Source organism: Athene cunicularia (genome assembly GCF_003259725.1).
Source record: "Athene cunicularia isolate RWA chromosome 3 unlocalized genomic scaffold, athCun1 chr3_part1, whole genome shotgun sequence".
Classification (NCBI taxonomy): Eukaryota; Metazoa; Chordata; class Aves; order Strigiformes; family Strigidae; genus Athene; species Athene cunicularia.
The window spans coordinates 8,054,177-8,078,136 of NW_020799097.1; the positions used below are offsets into that span (position 1 = coordinate 8,054,177).

Here is a 23,960-nt window from a genome sequence, read left to right on the forward strand (position 1 = left end):
CCCCACCCACCCAAATAACCCCTGAAGTCTTTTTGGGAAATGCTTAAAACTTGCAGTGGATGCTTTGACACGGGTCTTCCATTGACTAGCCCTGTTCAAGCCAAGGGCTCAGCTTTATTTCAAATGAAAATGTGCAGGATCAAAGCTTTAAAGACATTTCATTTTTCTACTGAAAGTATTTAGATGGTGTCCATTGCCACAATGGAGGAGCAGCTAGCAGTCCTTAATTTCATATGCTTCTCTAAGGTAGTAAACAACAGTTACTCCTATTCACAAAAGGAAACTGAGGCACAAGGAGAGAAAATCACTGGCCTATGATTATAAAGAAAGTCAGGGGCAAATCAAGGAACTAAACCCCAATTTTTCAATACTTAATATTGGTCTTTCCCTTTGCATGGGAATACAGGTGGGTTAGATCCTATTGCACAAGCAGATGGGTAAGAACACATACTGATCACGATCCCTGTGGTACCCCTACAAGCACAGATGTACTACCCTGTATGCTACCCTGAATCCTTATGCTTTATCACACCACAATATTCTTTCTGAACTCTTGCATATGGATTCAATTTCGCACTCAAGGCAGAAAACCTCAGGTGTCAGAACAGAAGAGTTGCCATTTCCTAGATCCTCAAGAGGTTGTCACAAAATGTTATTTGTTTTTCTTTCTCACACTCACATAGCAATAACATGCCCCCTATCTGATTTATCTCCAGTTGTACACACATCCAGTGCTGCACCCTAGGCTATCAAAATGCCTCCTGGTACTGATGTAATTCCTGCTGAATTGTTTCCAGAAGCGGTTTGTACCTGACAACAAGTTCACATTCATGTGGTCTGGTTAATAAGGATGTTGCCTAAAATTTAAGTGGGATTTAGAAGTACCCAGCAAGTGACAGAATCAGGCTCTTCGCACTGTGGGAAGCCCCACCGTAAGCAATTATTTATTTAACACCACTAATTGCACTGCGCTGGCGATGGCTGCGGCAATGACTGTGCGTGAGCCGGCACGAATCACATGCTGCCTTCCAGAGCATAGATGAGGAAGTACAAAGGAGAGGATGACGTGACACCAATGTCAGTGTAGACACACACTGATGTTAGCAACAACTGCATGCTGCTATTTTTCAGAATAATTAAGTAATAATCTCTTTTACTTTGTAATACACCAAGCAATAAACTGTGCTGCAATTGATTAAAAGTCAAAGAAAAGCTAAGGTGTTTAATCAATCACTAGAGCCACTTATGACAAGTATAATACAAAGCTACAGAGATTATTGATATTACACAATGAGCCAGAAATGGGAAAGAAAATTATCCCTATTCCTTCCTCCATGATGCTTTGAAATATGTTGCACTGTTGTGCTCGTTTCCATGCTTGGGGTCTGGCTTCGTATGGGCTGGAGAATGGACAGGGAATTGGTTGAGGCAGGACCTAATGGATCAAAAATGAGTGTTTGAAGGAAGAAAAGAAAATAATGTGCGGAAACAGACTGATGTGACTGAAGTGGGCAACTCCGTAGATTTATTCTTAAAATTATTTCAGTGAATCAGGTTGTGGCATCCCCCTTCAAGCCTGACTAAAGCTTTCTGTGTTCCTTGTTTTCATGTGTATTAGAACATCAATATGCTCTGTGCAGTTATACTTCATCTATTTGGGATGGAACCTTCTCTCAGCTACTCTAGGGGAACTGCAATGAAGTGGCTAAAGCTGTATCACAAGAATAGAATTTAGTCCTGTAAATGCAAATGCAGTGATCTGGGGAAAATCTGTACAAATGTATATAGCTGTGCCCCAAATAGCTCATCCTGTATCACATCAGGAGGAGTTTTGTCAGTGGCATCAATAGATGCAAACATTTAGAAAAGTCTGCTCTCAGAAAAGCACTTCCTTTTGCCTTAAGAGCTGGGAAAAGACACAGTCTACCTGGTACAAACACTCCTGCTCCCCCACTCTTGGCACAAATACGGGGTTTTCTGGGGATGAAGAGCCTGCCTGCTTCATGTTTCAGTCTCACTTGAAGCCAGGCAATGTGCACTTATCGTCCATGGACATCATTAATGTGGTACATTTTGCTATTTGCCCTGCGAACTCTAAAGTTTAAACAGAATGATGTCATTTTATTGGCCTTGTAATCATTGCTCATATTATAAAGGTCACACATTTCACATTGTGGCAGAAAATCAATAGCTCTCCCAACAGCCTCTGGGGGAAAAAGTTTTGCTTCTGAAGAATAATATATAATAAACAATTTTAGTCCTTACTTTATCATGGCTGTAATCTTGGAGAATTGCTACAGTAAAAATCTGGCAAAGGCTGATATATAAACTCATTAAAATCGGGAAGTGATTTAGAACAGGACTTTTTAAAAGATTTATCTTGAGCTAAACAGCAAAGAGGTTTGTTTAGGTCTACATATAAACAAGCTCCAAGAGCTCTTTAACAGCTTAATTTTATGGTAGCTGTTGGGGAATTCTTTCAGATTTACAAATCATGTATTTCTCCAGCAAGGTGACAGACCTGAGCAATGTGCAAGCAGAACTGAACCCGCAGATAAGCAGGAAGCACAGATACACTTGGAATGGGTAAGGGGAGAGTTACTGAAAAGTATTTTGTATTGTCTGGAATAATTAGGTCTAACAACATAAAGCCAAAGTCTGAATATACTCTGGCTACTTATCCTTCAACTTAATTACTTAAACTAGAGAAGACAAAGGCACAGGGAACCTTTTAAAGTAAAAGATGGCTTGACTACACTCTCAAATAACAAATCAAAATCAGTGTCACTTTCTGTTAACTAATATATAGAAAAGAGCTAAAATCTTTCGATCTGATAGCAGGAAAAATAACCCTAAAACCTCATCTGCAAGATTTAGAAGTGGAACTGACAAAAGGAGAAGTAGACAACTTTACATTATTGGTATTCATTTGTCCTTGAAAATAATTTCCATACATGTAATACATGCGGACAAGAATCAGCACTAGTGTTTTCATGCTTAATAGCGATGCAACCGAGTTTTCTGCATCTTGAGTTATAAATATATGTATATCTATGCATTTTCCCTGCATTATTTGTATCAACGCTTTTATGTAACAGAATGTCTGTGTGATTCAGTTCAAAACATTTAATAGTGAGATGCCTTGATTTGCGAAGCTGCATTTAGAGTCTGGATAAAGTAGCTGTGTAGGTGAAACACTGCTAGCGCATCAATTTGTCAATTTACGGACAGCGCTACTGCCTCTAATTCAGGCTTCCCTCATGGTTTGGATATGCTGCCTTTAACCAGCTTGCAACATTATTCTGACTGACTAATGGTTTGGCTACAGCCTCACTCAATTTTAGATCAAATATGAAAAGCTACCTATACCCGGTACAGATGCCAGCCAACTCTCTGTTTACAAGCTATAGTCACAAAGTCAAAACAAATTCTGGATGTTCAAAATGGAGCCATCTGCACGAAATAAACATGAAAAATGTGAAACATTTTATGTAAATGTACATTACTGCCTAGGAACAGTTGGTTCAGCTTCCTCCCAGGCTGCCTGGTTGGGAACAGGAGGACTGACAGAGTTTGTGACACCTATTTACATTCAAAGCCATATGACTCACTGTGCCGTAGACTCAAAGGTATGACATATATTTTAGCTTTGTGCTCCAAAAGGGTACTGAAAAAAATGATTATCTTTTAAAATAAAGACACATTCAGAATTATCATTTGTGATCTTTCACCAGACACATGGGACTTGGTGTGTATCTTTTTCTTTCTGCCTCTCCAAGGTCCATCACTTCGTGTGAACAGAGAGCCGATCAGCATTACCTGCTTCTCCCTACAGGAGACAATGGCAAAGAGCTAGCTCCATAATATAGCCTCAATTTTCTTCATATTACACTCAGAATTTATTTTTAAGAAATAGGAATACACACTGATTCTGTACTGCAGTAAAAAAAGATTGCTATCTTTATCTATTGCTCAGGATCTCATACAAGTCAGGAATCTGAACACCCTCCACTAAAAGCACATGTTTGATCTAATGGGATGCTACAGCACTACCTGCATGCTGGCAGGAGCTCCAGCTCTGCCTGGACTGAGGCATCTGAAGCCCATATTTTGGGGTTGGTCTCTCCTTGTATAGACCAAAGCAATGGCCTGTCCCACCAGCCACTGCCTGCTGGCCTCTCCACCTCGTGCCCCCCCAGGATCTGCCCCATCAGCTCGACATGCCAATCTTGCTGGCTTGCTTTCATAATTAGGAACATAAATGTTTATCATACATGAACTGTGTTCCCATTCTACTAGGGTAAAATATTTGCTACCCAGTTAGATAGGACAGACAGACAGACAGACAGACACACACACACACATTTTTTAAAAAAAATGTTTTTTTCCTGGACACTGTTTTGGTCTCCAGAAAACAGGAAGACCAATATTTTCATGTAAGATGATGCACTTAAATGAAGAGAAACTACTTCTTTTTATCTCTGTCATATTATTTTGATTACCAAAGAAAGGATTTCAGACTAGGAGAGGCAACTTCTCGTGAGGCTTAAGAGTCTGTTAGCTATGTGCTCATTAGAAACTCCAGTTCAAGTCTATACAATTTAGACTGAATGTGTTGTTTACTGTGGAACATAGTCCTTAAAGCACTGAAACTCCAGGCAAAGAAGAGAGTGTAATGTTGCTGCATCTTAACTGTCCACTGTTTGACTTTTCATCATCTTCAGAGTTATTAATGGTTCAAACCCCACATATCTATTTATCTCGGGAGAAGCAGCAAAGAAACTTTGTTATATTATAGCCAACCTTCAGCTATGAACAGAAGAGACACAGCACTCTACATGGAAAGTTGTATTTCGTACTGAAGAGCTTGATTTATCATAATTACATGCTCATGAGGTATAAAAGCATAGATGCCTAAACATACCAACACACATTTCCATGACACATGCACCAAGATGCATGTGCATACTGAGGTAACAGGTTATTTACTGAGTTATTCAAGCTTATGCAGCTGCAAGGTAATCAATCATGTAAATGATGACAGGAAGGGACATTTATAGAGCAACATCATTGCAGTATGTATGTCATAAGGCACTGAATGTTCTATTACATAGGATTTTATAAAAAATAAATTACACCCTAACATCACTTCTCCTTTGGAATTATTTTATCAGCTCAAAATGTATTAACTTGCAAATCTCTACCTTCATTATACTATCTTGTAGATAAATATTATCTTTGAGCCTCAGCCACTATCCATCTGTCTCATGAGAGAAGAAAATATATACTGTAATGGTGCTATTGTATGATTACGATAAAGAACTAGTAGAATCACAAGATTAAATAAATTACATTGTTTAAACACAGGCTCTCAAATTTGTCATGAAAATTTACCTGGCCAACAAATCCATTTGCTCACTTTTTACCAGGATGTTGATACAAAGAGCATTCCTTGTTCCAGGCAAACAAAATCTGGCAAGACTAGTGTAATTTATTAGGGTCAAATGCTGCCAGTTTGCACCTTCTCTATCAGAAGAAAATCAGGAAAATTAATGTCTGTGAGCTTGGGCATGCACTAGCAGCTCCTGCTAAATCACCATCACAGAAATGATCATTACAAACCAAAACGAGCAATGGGATTAACAGCAAATGCTTTTGTTCACAGACAACATGGCCAGAATAAAATAAAACAAACAAAAGAACCACGTCTCCTATATAGCCTTAATGCTATTCACTAACGGAACACAATCTAATTGCTCGGTCAAGACCGTTTCTAAAGGCGCGGGATCAGTGGCAGTCTGTAACGCTATAGTGTCGGAGATCACAGTCAGAGGCACAAATCTGCCTCCCTGCTGAGATTTAAGAAAGAAGATGACGAGTTTGAAGATGCTGGCTTAAACGACTAGCAAGTGAATGAAGAAGTGAATAGCAAGTGCCCTTGGAAGAACAGCATTTCATGACCTAGACTTTTGCTAGGGGCTGAGAATAAACTGAATCTCACAAGGTACTATTGGAGAAGTAAAAAAACTGGGCCAACTTACTAACAGCGTGGGATCTAACTTGTTTGCAAGTATCTCTGGCAGCCTAATTCAGCAAATATGTGGCAAAATCGCCTGGGGTGAGGAATACTATTTGATAAAAGTAAATAAAAGATGCAAGCAGGTTTTGGTGGATTATATAGGAAGGAAGATTAAAAATAAAATGACAGAATAAAAAATTTATTCTCATCAAAGTTAAAGCTCACCCCCTTAACCAACTCCTATCTGATTTATTTTAATGATATTTATTACACCATCAAAAACCAGCTTAGCAGAGAGCTGGCATTATGCAGCTAATAAATCTGTTTCTTAGGAATGTGGTGAAATTTATACAAGTAATTATCTAGGTAAGTCTATCCAAGGCTTTTTCTCATCATTGTAATGTCTAGAGGGAAAATAATAATAAAATAATGATAACCACAATTATTATTTATTACGACTACTATGATTATGGTAGTGCCCAAAGATCCCAATCAGCATTTCAGTAATTAGAATTAATTCTGTCAGCACTGTTTCTTTCTTGCTCAGCTACAGGGTGTTGCTAGTGCTTTTCTACAGTATATGTAAAGCCAACCTGTTCTCTGGACATCAGTGAAAGTTAATACATCGCATCATCTACGGCCACAGTATATGTGGGACAGGGCAGGTAGCTCTTCTCACCCCGTCAATCCCTGCCCACACCACCCTCCAGAACTGCTCGGAGTATTTTCTCCACTGAAGCTTAGTGCTATGCAAGCAAAAAGAGGGATCGTGATCTGATATGATCATAACCTGGTCATGTTAATTCACATTCATTATTCCAATCCAGCAGTGGCTAATCCTTGATGATTTAAATGAAAGGAAGTGAACTGCTGATCCCTGGAGCTACCTGTGAGCATGCTGGAGTCGGAAATTTGATTACCCGTGTTTTAGGGCAAGCCTGGCTTTTGGAAATGGCCCAAAAATGACAGCTTTCAAGAACACAGCTCCCGTTTCTATGCTGTGGAAGTTTTTCGTTGTCTTTGATCCATTTAGCTTGAACTGCACCTTGTTAGATAACTGTTCCCTTTCACCCCTAAATTTCAACACAGTTGAGCCTAGACAAGGCTGTGAGATGTAAATAAATATAGGTAGGTCACCCGCACCGGCATCTTATGAGTGCTTGTATGACAGCCGCATGGCTTGCAGATAGGTCTAGCCAGAGCAAGAGGGGTGATTAGTCTGTCATTCCTTGGATAAGATTTGTAGGATTTGTAGTTGTGTCTAGAAATTATGTGAGCGAGAAGCCCAAACTACAGTAAATAGAGATGCTGTCAATGAGAGAGTGGAGCGCGAGGTTAAGTGATTCTGCTCGGTGCCTCTGCAAGCTGCAGCCATTACGAGGCAGAAGCTTGATTTCTGTGCTGCACCTCAAGGCTTGAAAAGGAGCATTTCTGTCCTCCTTACCACGGTTTCTCTTCAGAGCAGGGCACATCAATGTGTCCCTCCTTTCAGACCAGCATCCAGCCCAAGCCACTCACCCTTCTAATCCATGGCCACGCTCCCCACGCTAGAAATAGCCGGGCTGCAATGCCTGCTATGGCTTTTGTGGCAGTTCCTTAGCGTGGCAGCCCAGAAACACCACTGAATATTTGTAAGCCGAATTTCATTTATGTAGAAGACCATACATTTTTGCTTGATGAAAACATGTTTTCCAAGGCCTGGCAGCTGCAAGATTTGAAACCCAGCAGGCAGCTAAGACAGGCGGGTGGGAGTGCGGCTGCTCGGGCAGGCAGAGCAAGTGAAGCGCGCTCACGGAAATGGGCCACCGAAAGCAGAAAGCTGTTTCCCGTGCCAAGACTTTGTGCCCAACACACAGCAATTATCAGTCCCTTGTTTAAGGCAAAAATGACATAATTTACACCTGCACCCTGGCAGTAAAGGGTGAAGAATATTTTATAGTCCCATGAACCTCTCACTCTCATAGATTCCCTTAAGTGGTTTAACAGAAACCACTGGTGCTGTATGTCTAGGCACAATATACCTCTCCTGGCACCTGAAACAAACATGATATTTTTAACTTCCTATTTCTCTGTTTTCAAAGAAATGTTATAATTTGTTTCCACATTCATTCTGTTCTACAATGGAGCTGAAGCATGCAGATGTAGAAATGCTGCCTGCTTCTCTCCCGGAGTTAAAAGCATGGTTCTTAATAAGCGGGAAAACACGGAGGGGTCACTAAGAGTAGATTTTTCTTTCATCTGCTATTTCTCATTTTGGGCTTTTTACAACGTAAACACAAACCAGACAGTCTGTTTTCCAGACACCTTAATGCTTCTGCAGTTTTGTCAGACTGTTTCAGATGGATAGTGGCAGGTTTCTCTGTCTTGCATCCAAATGCTGCCTTTCCACACAATGGTGTAAAATGCAGAATGACATCTCTGTCTTCAGTATAGGTGTAAAGCAAAAGAAATTTGGTCATCTCGCCCTAAATGCTTTACTTCTCCTGCCCTCCTGCCCTGCCTTCAAGCCCTCAGAGAGTATATACAACCGTATTTTAGGAGAGAAAAAAGAAAAATCTGAACACTTGCAAAAAGAGTCAAGGTATTGTGGAAAAGCAATTTGGCCATGAAGTCACTGGCTCTGCTCCTTACAAAAAGAATGATGAACATAACGTTGCCAGATTACACTGCATCAAAAATGCTTGCTTCTTCTGATCGAATCTCTTTGTGTATGTGACTTACTGCTCTGTGCAAGTGGGATCGGGCAACCGGGATGACTTCAAGATTAGAAAGCATCATTAAAAACAAATCTTGAAAAGATAAAGGATCTGTGTATCTTTAGTAAGTGACCACTGAAATAAAACTGTCTGCTTATAAAAGGCAGTATTTCGGCCGAGACATTTATGTTAAATGCTTCTGATTATTAATGTCATATATGGTAGAGATTCCAGCACTTTGGGCTGGGTTGAGAAGAAGAAAGCAGCAAATTAAAATGTTCCGGTGAAACTCTGTTACAGAAATATCAGACATTCCATTTACCCAGCAGCTATATTTGTCTATCTCAAATACAGCTGGAAAAAAATTATGCCTCTTCATGGGATTTTCCACCCCTTCCTCCCTTCCTTCCTCCCTGAACACACACATCTTCCACCATTTCTTCTATGGGAGATACAAAGAAATAGAGCACATTTCTCTCTTCCCCCAAATGAAGAATGGTTTAAATAAGAAAATCTGTGCTCTGTGAGAGGGGCATTTTGGAGATTTTTTTTTTTTCTAATGGATTCTGATCTGTTTTTTTTTCTTTCTGTGTACATATTTAAGCATATGTATGTGACATTAACATTAGTTTCTGGAAGGAATCATTCATGTACTTTAAGCCAACTACAATACAGGCTGGGTGACTGGCTTTTCTCTCTGGGCAATGAAAAATGAACACTTCCAGAAGACAATTCATGCTATTTATCATAAGGTGGGATGAATCACCCTACAGATATTCCTGTCTTCCCTCACGGCTGCAGAGGAAGCCTAGATAACCAGCTTAGGCTGGACCTGAAGAAAGCAATGTAACACCGACCATAATTTATAGTCTAAGCAAATCACCTTGTCTCTGTTTTTAATAGTAGAGAGGGATAGCCTCCTCCTTCACCTCCTATCTTAGACACCTATTTTATGGTGAGAGGACTTGCCTCTTGGAGAGGTCAGTCTCCCCTTCTGCAGACTATAGCAGTAGTCTAGAAGGTGAGGTTAGACTAAAGGTGCCTTAGATGCCAACCTTGGGCCTTAATGTTGGTTGACTAACTGCGAGAGACAAGCACCTCTCATTGCTCCAGAGGGTTCTCCTACCTGCCTGCACATAGGTACCTGAATTAGGAGAAGCAGCTCCTTCTGGAAGCCTTGAAGGTGTTTCTCATCATTGTCTGTACCATAAATTAGGCCCTTGTTTTGGGAAGGCTGATTACTAAAATATAGGTGCAAATTAGAGGCCAAAGTCGGGCAGCTTGGAAGCAACTGTGGCTGGTGGTGCACTCAAAATACCCAAGATGGCATTTAGGGGACAGAACCCTATTCTAGCTGCTATTTATAATCCATTTTCTCCTGCAGTCCTATACCTAAGTAATCTTGTATGGGTCACAGTTTGAAGAAGCTGACAAACCACATGATTTCCGTAAGTGCAGATAAAGTATATCAACTCCTCTGTAGGCTCTATGCTTGAAGGAGCAAGCAGTAAGGCCAAGTACTCAACCTCATACCTGTCATAATGTAGGCTCAAATATTCACCCCCTCATAAAAATGTACTTCAAAGATGGTTTTATGAAGAGAACTTAAGGAAACCTAGCAAACTCCAATTATGTTTAATATTGTATAAAATCGGTCCTGAGTTTGTCAACTATAGCTCCAGAACCCCTGAGGTTATTGCAATATGTCCTACTGGGACCAGTGGGATCAGTGTTGGGCACGTACCCATCTTAACACATCCCCATCCTTCCCCTGCACCTCACTTTTCTCCCTTCATGGGCACAGTGAACTGGAACAGACATCAGGAACACTTCACACCTGCTGTTCCGAATACACCTAATCCTTTTCAAACGATTTTGCAGTGAAAAGGACTAAAATTGTTTTTTATGGTCAGCTGCTGTTGGGAGGGAGATTAATGTTGAGTCCTGGTTTAGGCTAGAATGTTGGGCAACTCTTGATGGGGACTGGTTAACAGACTTCCAAGAGCATAGTGCTTGGTACAGTGCTGAGTTTAGGCTCAGGACTGGACTAACCCAACCTGAAAATGGTCATGCTCATATATTTAGAGGTTAAATCACATGGAACAAGAACTTTTCTAGATGGACCAGAATGCTCAGCACATTGCAGGATTAACCATTTTCTGAGAAAATAATTGGGTTTCAAAAGGCGCTTTTATTACCAATTTTTTTTAAAATAATAAATAACTTCAGAACTGGTCAATCAAACATGGCTATCATGTTTTCACTACAGTGCAATAAAAACAACATTTTTTTCCCTGCTATGACTCATGAAATAGCCTTATTTAAGATGGGCAATAAGTCTAGTTTTATTATGCTTTTTGTCTATGATTTGGGTTTTTTTGAATAAGGGATAATTAATCTTACTTGGTTTTGAACATTTCCCTTTTATTCTTTTGAGACACTACTTGCTATTCTACCATCAGATACCAACTCCAACACACAGTGGAATCAATGACAGAACATGAGGTTAACAATAACTAGCCTGTGGTAAAGAATAGCTGAAGTAAATACTCTGAAAGATCATTTTTCTGCATGTTTATATGGATGCACATAGCACCTTCATGAATAGATCATCTTCTCAGTGATATTTCTGGTGACCCATGGGTACCTTCTGTTGCAATGGCATTAGTTTAACCTTATAATGAACTGATTGAAATAACCTTTGTATTATATTTAATATGAAGAGATCTCTTTTATTCTTTAAGAAAAACTGCCATTTCTCTGTTTGATTTCTATAATAACATGAAGAGTGCAATATTAATCACATAAAGCTTTACGTACTGTCTCAAATTGCTATGAATTGCTAACAATATTAAGAGTGCAATATTAATCACATAAAGCTTTAAGTACTGTCTCAAATTGCAAATGAATTGCTAACAAATATGAGGACAGGATTCTAGACATATTTATAAACATACTGACTCTGTGAACTATAATGGTTCTGTATTATTAAGGGCATGATCCTACAAAATACTGAGTGCCTCTTACAACTTGAGTCCTTGACTTTCGTTGACTTCATGGGGTTTCTAAAATGAATAAGACTTTACACTGCAAGTATCCTCTAAAAAGCAAGTCTTTAGAAATTCCACCCCACAGTCCTGAGTTTATTGTCTTGCAAAGACACATTTGCTCAGTTTACAGGTGAATATTTATTTTTCACACTTGACAGTTTTGCAAACTCAACTAGACATCAAGCTGGATTTTTCCTTATTCAGGCATCATCATCAGTAATAAAGGTGGTTTTGCCTTGGATACACCTGTGCAACTCCATTAGCCTTCATCAAGGTTACATGTGTGCAACTGAAGTTATATATGGAAGACAACTGGGATAAAGAGACGTGACTGTGGACATAAATTGACCTCTGGAATATTTATTGCTGATGATGATGTGAAAGAAGGCAAAGAGTGGTGAGGTAGGCAAATGGGCTAAAACTTGCACTATTTTTTTCTTATAATGCATGTGAGCCTTATGTGAGCAGCTGAAAGACAATAAATGCTGAAATCTAGGGTTTTGCTTTCATAGTCTCTTTTCAGAGCATTAAAAAAGTTTGGGTTTGTTTTTTAAATGAGTTCATACCAGGGCAGTGATCAATCTAAAGTATATCTCCATTTGATAACTAAATAATAAAGTAGCAAGATTCCTCAGTGTTCTAGAAATAGATGCTGCCTGGTGACTTCTGCACACAGGCAGATGTCTTCGCAGCAAAATCCAAATGACAGTCTTTGGCCAGTCAGTTATTGGATTTCTGTAAACTGATTCTAAGATTCTTCCTTCCCTGTAGACTCTACTCCTTATCACCCTAAAAAGCATATACTGTAGCCTTAACAATTAAATGATAATGAGCAGACAGAAGAGAAAGGACAGGAGAGATCTGGCATAGCTACAGCTAGCAATCATTAGATTTACAGAGGGGAAAAGACACGCTTCCCAGGCCAACATATTTTTTATGAATAATTGATAAGGCAGTCAGCACAGTTATATCATAGAAATGTAATATATATCCATAATTATAAAACCAGCTTTGTGCAAAAGGACATAATACACTGAAAGGAGATACCAGCCAATATGCCATCCTGAAATAAAATACAGTCACTATTGTGTTAGTTGGCAAAATTTAAATACAGGATTGGAAGCAAGCAAAATGTTCTTTAATCCCATTTTTTAGCACAGTCCAGGCTCAGTCTGCTCAGGAAAATACTGCAAGGCAAAATCAGCAGCTGCATTAATTTGCTGATGATTGAGAGAAAAATGAAAGTTATCCTCATGTTTTTTTTCTCCCTACTTGCTACTCTAACTTACTAATAATACAAGAGTACCAATTTATTCCTATGCAAGTATATGAAGCATACAAATTGAAAAATCAATGTAATGGAAAAAAAAGATTATCATGCACTGTTTAGAATCAATCAGCTAGAAACAGAGGGGGGAAAATGCGAAGGCGGAGACATAATGTTTAGAAAATGTACATATTGTACCTACCCTAAGCTAGAGTGTTTGTAGGAAAAAACTACCCTTAGTCTAACATGCAGACTGAGCTATATTTTGACCAGAAAATCGTCTTATTTCCAATCTTTTCTAGAGAAATTAATCAGTTGTCTTTTCTTTTAAAAGTCCCCAAATAATAAAAATATCAATCCCTTTGCCCATAAAAGCCACACAAAAGCATGTAACAAAGATTTCAGGGTGAAGGGATTACAATCCTCAAAATGCTTTATTAGCACGACGTCTCAGCATCGTTCACCAGAATGCTGATGGCTTATTGTAGCCCGAAGGACAGACTTTTGTCATATGTGACAGAGTCCCTTTAAAACATTGACAGCAATAGTTTTTAGTTGTGGTCTGAATCACCATTAGCAGCTGAGTTTAAATCTTAGATCTCTCAGTGGTGGAACACCTTCTTCGGCCAAAACCAGCCTCTACTCATCAGAAATAATTACACTGTACGAGTCAGATGTGTAACAAATGGGTCTGAGTCTCACTTTGGAAATACATTCAGAGGAGGTGGAAAGAATGGCTACTGGCTCTGTGACAGGAGATTCAATCTTCATAAACCTGCAAGAGAGGGGAGGAAAAAAAAGCGACACAAATGCGCCCTACAAAAGAACAGAGCAGATCACAGCTGGAAGGAAGGCAAACCTTTTAATCAGGTCCTTGAAATACAAGCTGCAGGAAGCTAGAACATTTTGGTGGACTTCAAACTCTTTGCCTTCAACAATAATTTTCAGGTCTGTAAACTCTTTCGCTCTGCGTTGCTGGTTCAACTCCTTCAACATTTCTGCAGAACAGAGAAGACAGACAGTGCCAGGGATCCCATTAAGAGTTTTTTATTTTTACTTTTTACTTTTCATTTTTTTTTGTAAAGAAGTAGAGAAACAGGAAACAACTGATATTTTTGTTGGTAAGATTGGCTCAACACAGACAGAAGTTACGAACATAACATATTAAAAAAAGAAAAAAGAAAAAAGCAGGAACCAGTAGGTCTAAACAACTGAAATATATATACACAGAAAAAAAAAGAAAAAACAACCCTAAATTTGGAAGGGTTAAAAATGAAAACAAAATATTTCAGCATCAGCAAATCAGAAACACAGAGAATGCATTATCACAGAAAAGTTAAAATAATTTGTTATAATAAAAATCAAGAGCTAATGAATTTCTATCCAAATGCAAATAAGTTTTGAACATACTAGAATAATATTAGTAAAAATATGGTATTATGATGCAGTATGAACTGGATATGGGTCAAAATAATAAAACCACAAGACCTGCAAAAATAACTTATCCTTAACATAGTAAAAATGTGTTAAGCCTCTGTTAACATAATAAAATAGTACATCTAAATAATATATAAATTACAGTGCATAAGAAATTAGCCAAATTATCAATGTATCTTGCTATATGCCTTAGCTATATAGACTACAATTGTATATGTTTCAGAATTAGCTTAAAAGCATCCTTATGATAAAAAATAATCTCACGCAGAGAATAAATTACTGCCTTTTATAGCAATTCCCATTTTTTGCACTCCAAGGATTTTTACCATCACAGCATTTTTATTTTTTAGCCTTCAATGGCTTCATTTACAGCAACAATCAACTTTCACACATCATGAAAGAATCATAATGATTAAAATAACCTATGAAAGTGTTTCCATCCTGCAATAAAGCACCTACCTTGCATGATGCCTCCTTTTATGAAGCCTATTGGTACTAACAGAATGAAATAATAGCATGCCATGTCTTCATGTGTGGATGCGAACTACTAAACAACCTACATGTTTTATATGCTGGCTGGACTTTTAAGGGTAAGACTTCCCTCCAACTCTGCAGACCAAAGTGGCTATCAAGATGAATAATATACTTTTCACCTGGGCAATAGTCTGGTGGTTCAGAAGCCAGTGATCAAGATGATAGAAGAGTTGATTTTAAATACTAAAGGATTTTGGTTTTATTTTATGTTTGCAATAGGTCAAGGTTCTCATTTTTTTGTGTAACACCCTGAACACATTCCTCTTCAGACAGCTTTGTAAATCAACAGCAGTTCTTTACATGGTGTCCCTCTGTACACAAAGTAAAAGGGACCTGAAGAGCATGTAACTATCACCACATTTAATACCACTATTTGGCTCAGGCGCCAGGCTGCCAAAGCACTGCCGAAGGGCCTTATGGTGAAATGAAGACCCAAATGATGCTTGTGTTCTCCTGCGTCCCCAGTGGAACTAAACAGGAATCATTTCGGGGCAGCACTAGTGCTTAAACAACATGAAAGCATGCAAATATGCAACTGTTGTGTGAAAAGAAACTGAAGTTCTCCCAAGCCCCAACATCTGTGGTGCACATTTTTCAGGCCTAAGTAAATAAATGTCACCTTGCACATTTATGTCTATTTAATGGAAACACAGTAGTGTCTGAAAGGCTAATTATTCTGTGCTGAAATGGGTCAGTGCTCTCCAGAGAGCAAGCAGATCATTAGAGAGGGCACAGAAATAACAGCAGGCTTGTGTCAGATCTATAATAGGGGAAAATAAACCACTCTGTCCTGTGGGTGCTATAGGAGGGATTGTTTTTAACAAATTCATCTGAGCTAAACTACAATGATACATTTCAAGCAGAATTTAAAAGAGGAACTGCATGTTTACTCTACTGCAGGAAAGTTGCCGGCTTTGGCTGGAAGTGTGGTGCCTAAAGCCTGACTTAACCATGAACACTTCAGGCCTCAGTTAAAGACCAAGGATGTTTAGGACACAAAGGGTGTTATACCTGTTTTAGGGTCAAAGTGACTAAGGTCTGTGGTTTCACAGGAACAACACCAGGTGCTTTCTTAGCTGCATATTTTTGGAGGAGATTTTTCTGTCACTTTTTACATATGAATGACTTTATTTTTCAGTCTTGGTCCATTTTCCCAATTTCACTCAAAGCAACTACGTTTTCCTCCTGACCAATTTTCTGTCTTAAAGACAGTTACTTTTCCCTCTAAACTTTCTGATTCTCTCTTATCCCCTACTTAATTTCACTTTTGTTTTCTGTCATCCCCTTTTCAAATTTGCCCAACTACTGTCCTCCATCTCCATTTGCACTTTCCCAAGTTCCTATTCAAGATCCTGTTCTCTAGTATCTGTGGCAGCCCTTTACCATCTTCTTTGCAGAAGCCTTTCAAGACAAGGGTTCCAGCCAAGACTGTCATACAAGTTTAAGATTACACTTACACAAGGGGGTCAATCTCCATCTCACCTCATTCTACTCCCTCCTTTTAAAGGTCATGATCAAGTATTCTTAAGTGTTCAAAGAGCACAACTGTGTGAATAGCAACCACCTAGATGAATCTTGCACTCGAGGAGAGAAGGGAGAAAACAGACTTTAGTTGCACTCTGAAGGGGCTGGGTGTTTTCAGAGGTGAGCTCAGGATAAGCAGGACAGTAGAGACCACCCCTGAACTCATGATTATGGCCAAGACTGCTGAATAACAAGACACAAAGTTCAGCCACTGCACCTATAGATGTGTTCTCCATGCTACTTCTTGTATTGTAAGAGCTGGTTTCAGTATCTAAGCCTTCAAATGACTCCCCCAGGTAATGAGTTGATTACTTAGTCGTAAAAGACCTTGAAGATCATCCAGTCCAACCATTAACCTCACACTGACAGTTCCCAACTCCACCAGATCCCTCAGCGCTGGGTCAACCCGACTCTTCAACCCCTCCAGGGATGGGGACTCCACCCCTGCCCTGGGCAGCCCATTCCAACGCCCAACAACCCCTTCTGCAAAGAAATGCTTCCTAACATCCAGTCTAACCCTGCACTGGTGCAGCTTGAGGCCATTCCCTCTTGTCCTGTCGCTTGTTACTTGGTTAAAGAGACTCATCCCCCCTCTCTGCACCCTCCCATCAGGGAGCTGTAGAGGGCCATGAGGTCTCCCCTCAGCCCCCTCTTCTCCAGACTAAACCCCCCCAGTTCCCTCAGCCGCTCCCCAGCAGACCTGTGCTCCAGACCCTGCCCCAGCTCCATTGCCCTTCTCTGGACACGCTCGAGTCATTCAATGGCCTTTTTGTAGCGAGGGGCCCAAAACTGAACACAGGAATCGAGGGGCGGCCTCACCAGTGCCGAGCACAGGGGTAAGATCCCTTCCCTGTCCCTGCTGGCCAGGCTATTGCTGACACAAGCCAGGATGACATTGGCCACCTTGGCCACCTGGCCACCCTTTAATTACACCAATCTTGCACTTTCTGGGCAGAGTTTCTATCTATTCTCTTTGCACACTTCAGTGTGCTTTCACTGCAGGCATTCATTTATGGATGCAAACCAGAAAACATCAGTCTAGACCAGTGATGCAATTTCACTCATAAAAAAACAGAAATCAGAACAAGCCCTAATCAGAAACTGAAGCTCCTCTTTTTCCTATAGATATTTGGAGGCCATAATTCCCTCCTTGTCCCCCTGACTCGCTGCACTGCTCTCCACAGAGAGATGACTATGAACAGTCCTACATTTTTTGTAGCTCAGTTTCTGAACTAGAAAGAGAAGAGGCAGGTGGAGAGGAGAAGGAAGTCAGGAGACTGCATTGATTCATCGATCTTCCTTGCTGAGGCTCCTTTGTATTACTAAATAACTAGCAGGCATTAGTATTGGACACAAGGCTATATCAGAACGGGCCCTCATTCTTTGAGTATTTGTAATGCTCACACTGTGCTTAGCCAGGCATTAATGATTTATGAGGACTCAGGATGAGTTGCAAAACAAATTTTTTCACCAGGTAATAATGCCTGCCAATGAGTTGTAAAAGGAGAGACAACACAGTGCAGCCCTGGCAGTGAAAAATTATCTCAGCTGTCTCCTGCTAGTCCCTCTTCTGGGCTCCTCCTAATTTTCAGTGTTTCCTCCAACAAATGGAATTTCCTGAAACCTTCAGAAAGGGATGTACTGGGCATTTCCTAGGGGTTATTTATTTCTATTTATTCCTCTGGTTTCTTTGTTCTTACAAAGGGTTTTTTCTTCGCCTTTTTTCTCGTTTGATTTTTTTTTTTTTTTTTAAGAGATCCAGGTGAAAGTGAAGTGTAAGGATGGTTAATGTGCAAGGTTTCAGCAGGGTGGGCACTGATGTTCCCTCTCCTCAGTGCATCACTGCAAATGCTCTCACATCTGTAGTGCAAGGGTTTTTCTTTCCTGCCCCAGGTGCACACATGTGTTGGGACTGGAGAAACCAAGTCAGACCTTTTTGTCTTCTTCATCATCTAAATCATGCTCAGTCAAAGACCGGTTAAATGTTTTCTTCATAAAGAAGTATACAATAGACACGCCCATGGCCTTCCATAATTACAGGAGTCACATAGCTGTAGAAGCTAAAGGGGACTTGACCTGAAACCTGCAACTGAACATCTCTGTGGATCTTGTGAAAGGAAGCACTTTCTATCTTGCCATTATCAGCCTTCATGTCATTGCTTGGGGGCATTTAAACATAATTATATTGAGAATCCCAGAGACAATATGGGCCAGAAGGTGTCTTTCCTCAGGGCAGGAACAGAGCCAGGAAGACTTGGAAGCTTTGATTCCTGGTCCCCAGCTCCACCCATCACACTACATTATCTTCTTCTTAATTAATGGACAAATTACAAATTAAACTGAAGAGCCCACAAGCCTTGGATCAAATGTAGGACCAAGAACCACTGTGCAATTGTGTAGATCAAGTAAAGGGAACAGAAATTACATAGTGAATCTTTTTTAAAATTAATTATGATCAGATATAAAAATGAACAAGGAACTTATTCCCCAAGTTTATTTATTCTGTATTTCAAGCACAATGGAGACTGGATACCCAGTCAAAGATCCTCCCTAATGCACACTCCTGTGGCATGATGGAAGCTCTCAGGTTTATTTCCACTTTTAATGAAGAATTCTTTACTTAAATTCTAGTAGATAAAGCTTTAAAAGGGGGCAGCAAGAGCTAAAATATAATGAGCTGTGAAATACAGAACACTTTTTGCAAACAGTATTTTTAAAAATTTGCTTGGAAAAACTAACCTATTATAAAACTGCAGAGGGTAAGTGATGAAACATCAGTAATTATTCTTGTGAAGAACATGCAAGAGATCAGTGCTTGCTCAGACAGCCGCATGCTTTCATGACTGGGACAGAAAATGTGGGAAAGCCAAGAAAAGTTACCAGAAGGAAAATCCAATTACTTTCTTGCCTTAATAAGTAAGGAGATTAATTACCAAGGTTATGCTCTAGTTACGTAAAACAAGCATTTTAACCATTAAGTGCCAGCACTGCACACAATTGCTCATTTTGATAGGCAGAGGTAGAGCTTGTGTAGCGACAAGAAATTAAATTATGAAGCAAAAGACCTAGCAGTCAAATAGGAGTAGGAAAGTGTGTCCCATGGTGAACCTGTCCTATTGAACCACACAAGAATTCATGACTTTTTGCCACTTTTGACAAGTCTCTCTCCTCACTGCTATGTCCACAGGCACACAGAGAACCCCAAAGCTTGGCAAGTGACACAAAAAACTGCTCCATCTACCCTCCTGCTGTTGACACGTAGCTTGAAGCAGCTGCACATAATGATAACAACTAAATGCCTAGTTGCCTCACTAGGCCAGTCTGATGAAATTACGCAGACACACCTGGCGTTGAAGTGGCTGAGGCTGTTCTCCACTCCCCTCGTGCATGTTGACACTGCAGACAAACTACCACTGAACATCAACCCTTAGGGTCTCCCATGATTATCAGGCAGGGGGTTAGTTATTTCCCAGCTGACAAATACACCATCAGCTATGGCACCTTCCATGTGGTGTAAAGACAAGTACACGCTTCTGGAGATCAGCTTCTTACTTGGGATTGAGGACAAGCAATAGGTCCCTTATTGTCTTGTGGCCTGAAATGAAATGGTATTAGAGAAAAATGGGAATGAGCAAAGCCTTGTGGAATCATTAATAGATGAGGATGTCTCAGCTATTATCTTGTGATAATCAGTATCCTTCCTGGACTCTAAAAATTAAATGCCTGTTTATCTGGACTGCCTCTGTAGACAAATAGAGACAGAAACATGTCTCATGTACAACCCAGCCCCTTCTGTGCACTCAGTCAGGCAGGATGCACTACCATGGGTGTCTCCCCAGGGAGACAGATCCAAGGGAGATTAGATAATTATCTGACACTTTTTTTTTTTTTTTTCCCCCACAGAACAAGAAAATTAATCTCTTGCAGATAAATACTTTCACTTTTCCCTTCTGGATCTCAAATCCAGTTGAACTTCATCAAGAGCAGAAGGAGAAGGGGCGTAACAAAGCTGGGACTTGCCTATATAAGGATCCTTTATTGGTGAGATGGGGGAGGCAGACAAATGGTGAAACACTCTTGTTCTGTGCCCTAAAGTGACAAGGCTGCTAATGGCCTGGGTGGAGGTGCAAAATACTGCCTAGGATAGTGGTGTGTCCAGTCCTCCTCTCCCAGTCTGTATTGATTATGGAGTTTCCACAGGATTTCATCCTGCTCCACAGGCATCTGAAAATGCTCTCCTGCTCATGGCCATCTCCTGAATGCCTTGCTTTCATATGCTCTTAAGCCAGATAAAATGAACTGAGAAAAGCTCAATACTGACTATAGGATCCCTGCAGCCCACAAGCACAGGCTCAGCGAGGCTGTGCCCTACAGAGCCTCTGCTACCCAGCTACACTCCCTAGTGAAGATGGAGCATATGCTGATGGAGAGGTATGGCTGCTAGCACAGCTACACCTACCTCTGAACAAAAAGCAAAGAGAGTCATCTTCTGCTGGGTTTTGTCAGCACAGCAATGTGAAATGCAAGGTGTGAAGTTCTCATACCCTGAGCTGATACAGCTATGGCAGTAGAACTTTGTTGTGCAGACCAACCTGTCTAGATCTTAGTCTTGTTGACACTGTTATACACCTGTGCTGTTAAAGAAAACAGTAACAGATGCTGGAAAGTGGGAAAATATTTTTAAATCTCATACTGAACAACACATATGTGCCTGTATATGGTAATTCTACTCAAAGGATCGTTAGGCATGAGATATCCCATTGTGCTAAATAATTTTTCATTGTTCAAATAGACAAATTCTTCTCACCTTATAATGATGAGAAAGGGTCAACAAAGTCAGCTGTGGTGATTACTCACTTGAGAAAGACAACTACGACTCTATGTGTAAATGGAGCCTTTCTAAATATATTAAAAACTCAGGGAAGTCACTGCATTGTGTTTTGAAACAAATTTTCAGGCTTTTATCATCACTAGAACTGACATTAGGAGGTACCTCAAGGATGCCATCACACATTACAGTGTTGATATTTCCCTATATTAGGTTGTAGGGCTATTTCAACATATTTTCTGACTATATTCAGAGATAAACTACACCTCTAATTTCTAGAAAATCTACTTCAAATGTAACTTTGGAAAGATTCTGATATCACAGTTATGTTTAAAAATAATAAAAAGGTAAGTTTGGGGCTAGAATGCCTTTACTGCTTTGATTTATAAGGTAAAGTCTTCTATGGTATCCATGCCTGCTAATTTATAATCATACAGGGTTGCAAATGCACAGCGAGTGTATGTGACAGGGTTTGAAAATGAACTGCATTTACATTACATATGTGGATGCACAGAAAGAATGAGAAAAAATATGGAGACAATCTGATCTCTTTAGTTTTCCAGCACAGGCTGTGATCCATGCAAGGACAAGCAGCAAGGCCAAAGGATCCAACATAAAAATACCCCCTGAGATGTTGAGATAAAGATGCAACTTCCCATATCTGGATCTGCTGGGGTTTTTTTCAGGATTCACCCCTGATTAAATATAAAGTTGGCTGCAGCCTGTTCTATATTGGCCAAGGCAAACAAACCCCAGGGGATCCCAGCAAATTGCCAGCCTGGCCCCCTGTTCCATATATAACATGCCACTATTTCAGTTAGCACTGTAACTTGATTTCCAGGCAGACAATAATTTTCTCTGGAGACAAAATGAGAGAGAGAGAGAGAAAGAGAAGGAAAAAAACCCAACAACCGTAAGTGCTGGAAACATAGAATAGCCCAGATTCAGAGAAATTTAGTTCTGATTGTTTTATTTACCAGCAGGCAGCCCTGAATATCAATACACACTTAAGGGAAGGCTAAAATATTTATTACTACATGAATCTGGGATGGATTCAGTATTATCCTAATTGCTTGTAGCAGAAAACTAGCAGATAGCTTTTAGACCTTTTTGATCTCTTTATGTAGTGCAAGGCATTAGCTAAACGTTTCCTAGTTTTGAAGGCTTTGAACAAGAAGCACCCATCTGTGAAACTGATAGTGTAATCAACAGGCTCCCTGACATGTCAGCAATAGTCAAACGCTGACCAGTTTTGATGGTGTAAGAACAAAAGCCGAGAACTGTGGATTAACAGCAATCAGTCCCACGCCTGTGCATACGTACAGCTGTCAAACACAGTGCTTGTTTTCCAAAATAAGAAAATAAGAAAAGATGGGTTTCTGAAAATAAATCAGTGATGCATCCAGGACAAATTGCATGTATTAGAGTAAAAAAAAAAAACCACAACAACCCAACAAAAAACAACTGTGAGGTGTAATACCTGACAATCACAGACTTCAAAGAGCTTAATATACATTAATTATCAAGGAGGAAGGGTTCCTCTGCCCATTGTAAACAAAGGCAGTGCTGCCCAGTTTCAACAGGGGCAGAACTTAGTTTTTTTCTTAAAATGTATTAAAGTGTAATCAACACAATTCTTTGAAATAAACATCTTTACTGACCACTGGTAAGGCACCTGTTTTCTAGCATTTATATACTGCAGTATATGATGCCTAATGAAAGCAAGTAAAACCAACTCAAATCTTTCGCACTGAAATCTTACTCTTTCAGAAGATATTATACATAATCTATAAATAATAAAGCACTAAATCTAAGTATTTAGGCCTACATACTCATGGGGGTGGTTAAGTACTGGGCATATGTTATACACTGGGTTAAATGTATGTGATGGCATCTCTTGGTCCAGGAGACGCATCACGACAGAGAACTGTTCTTTTGCTACACACCGTCAGAACAGACAACTGTAACCAAATATTGCAAAATAAAAAAATGAAAACACTGCCAGTCAACTCTAGGCCCTCCCTTGAGGGTAGTCTGCAACCCAACAACTCTGCTTCAACAACTGGTTCCCTGTTCTATAGCTTCAGCATGTGTTGGAGGTTGCACTCATGTCCACTCACAATTACAGAAGTAATTATAATAGTTAAATACAAGGCTGCTAACTTACATAAAAAACATAAATGACTACATGTTTGGAAAAAATAATGTTATTTTTTGTACCCCATGAGTTTTAGGAACATAGTACCGTATGTTAAAAAAAGCCATTATTTGTGTCAGATTTCCTTTCACATCTCTTTACTTATCACATTTTCAAATCTCTAGATTCTACCTGTCTTAAAAACGTGAAAGGCTTTATAATTGATTTTTTTTTCTTCTTTTATAAGAGCTGTAAATTTTTCAAAGTCTAACAGTGTTGTAGCTGTTTAGGAAATGTTTTTTAAAATGTCCTCCTCACTTCTGCCTAACTCATGTTTCCCCTTATTTTTAAATCTTTACTTTTATATAAACTTTTTGGAAGGTATTGTTGTTAATATTAAGTATTTTTGATAAATCCTAGCAAAGTCACTTCCTAGCATCCATGTTGCCTGAATCGTGAATTTTTACA

The 23,960-nt window shown here is 39.7% G+C and overlaps 1 protein-coding gene across 1 annotated transcript in view; it reads right to left on the reverse strand.

The window, feature by feature from the left end:
* The window catches only part of KLHL29 (kelch like family member 29), a 356,805-nt gene that overhangs the window by 60,619 nt on the left and 272,226 nt on the right, over nucleotides 1-23,960 (reverse strand). The window contains exon 7 of the mRNA XM_026844878.1: nucleotides 13,892-14,030. Coding sequence (XP_026700679.1) covers nucleotides 13,892-14,030 — 139 coding nt within the window. The remainder of the gene's footprint in view (nucleotides 1-13,891; nucleotides 14,031-23,960) is intronic.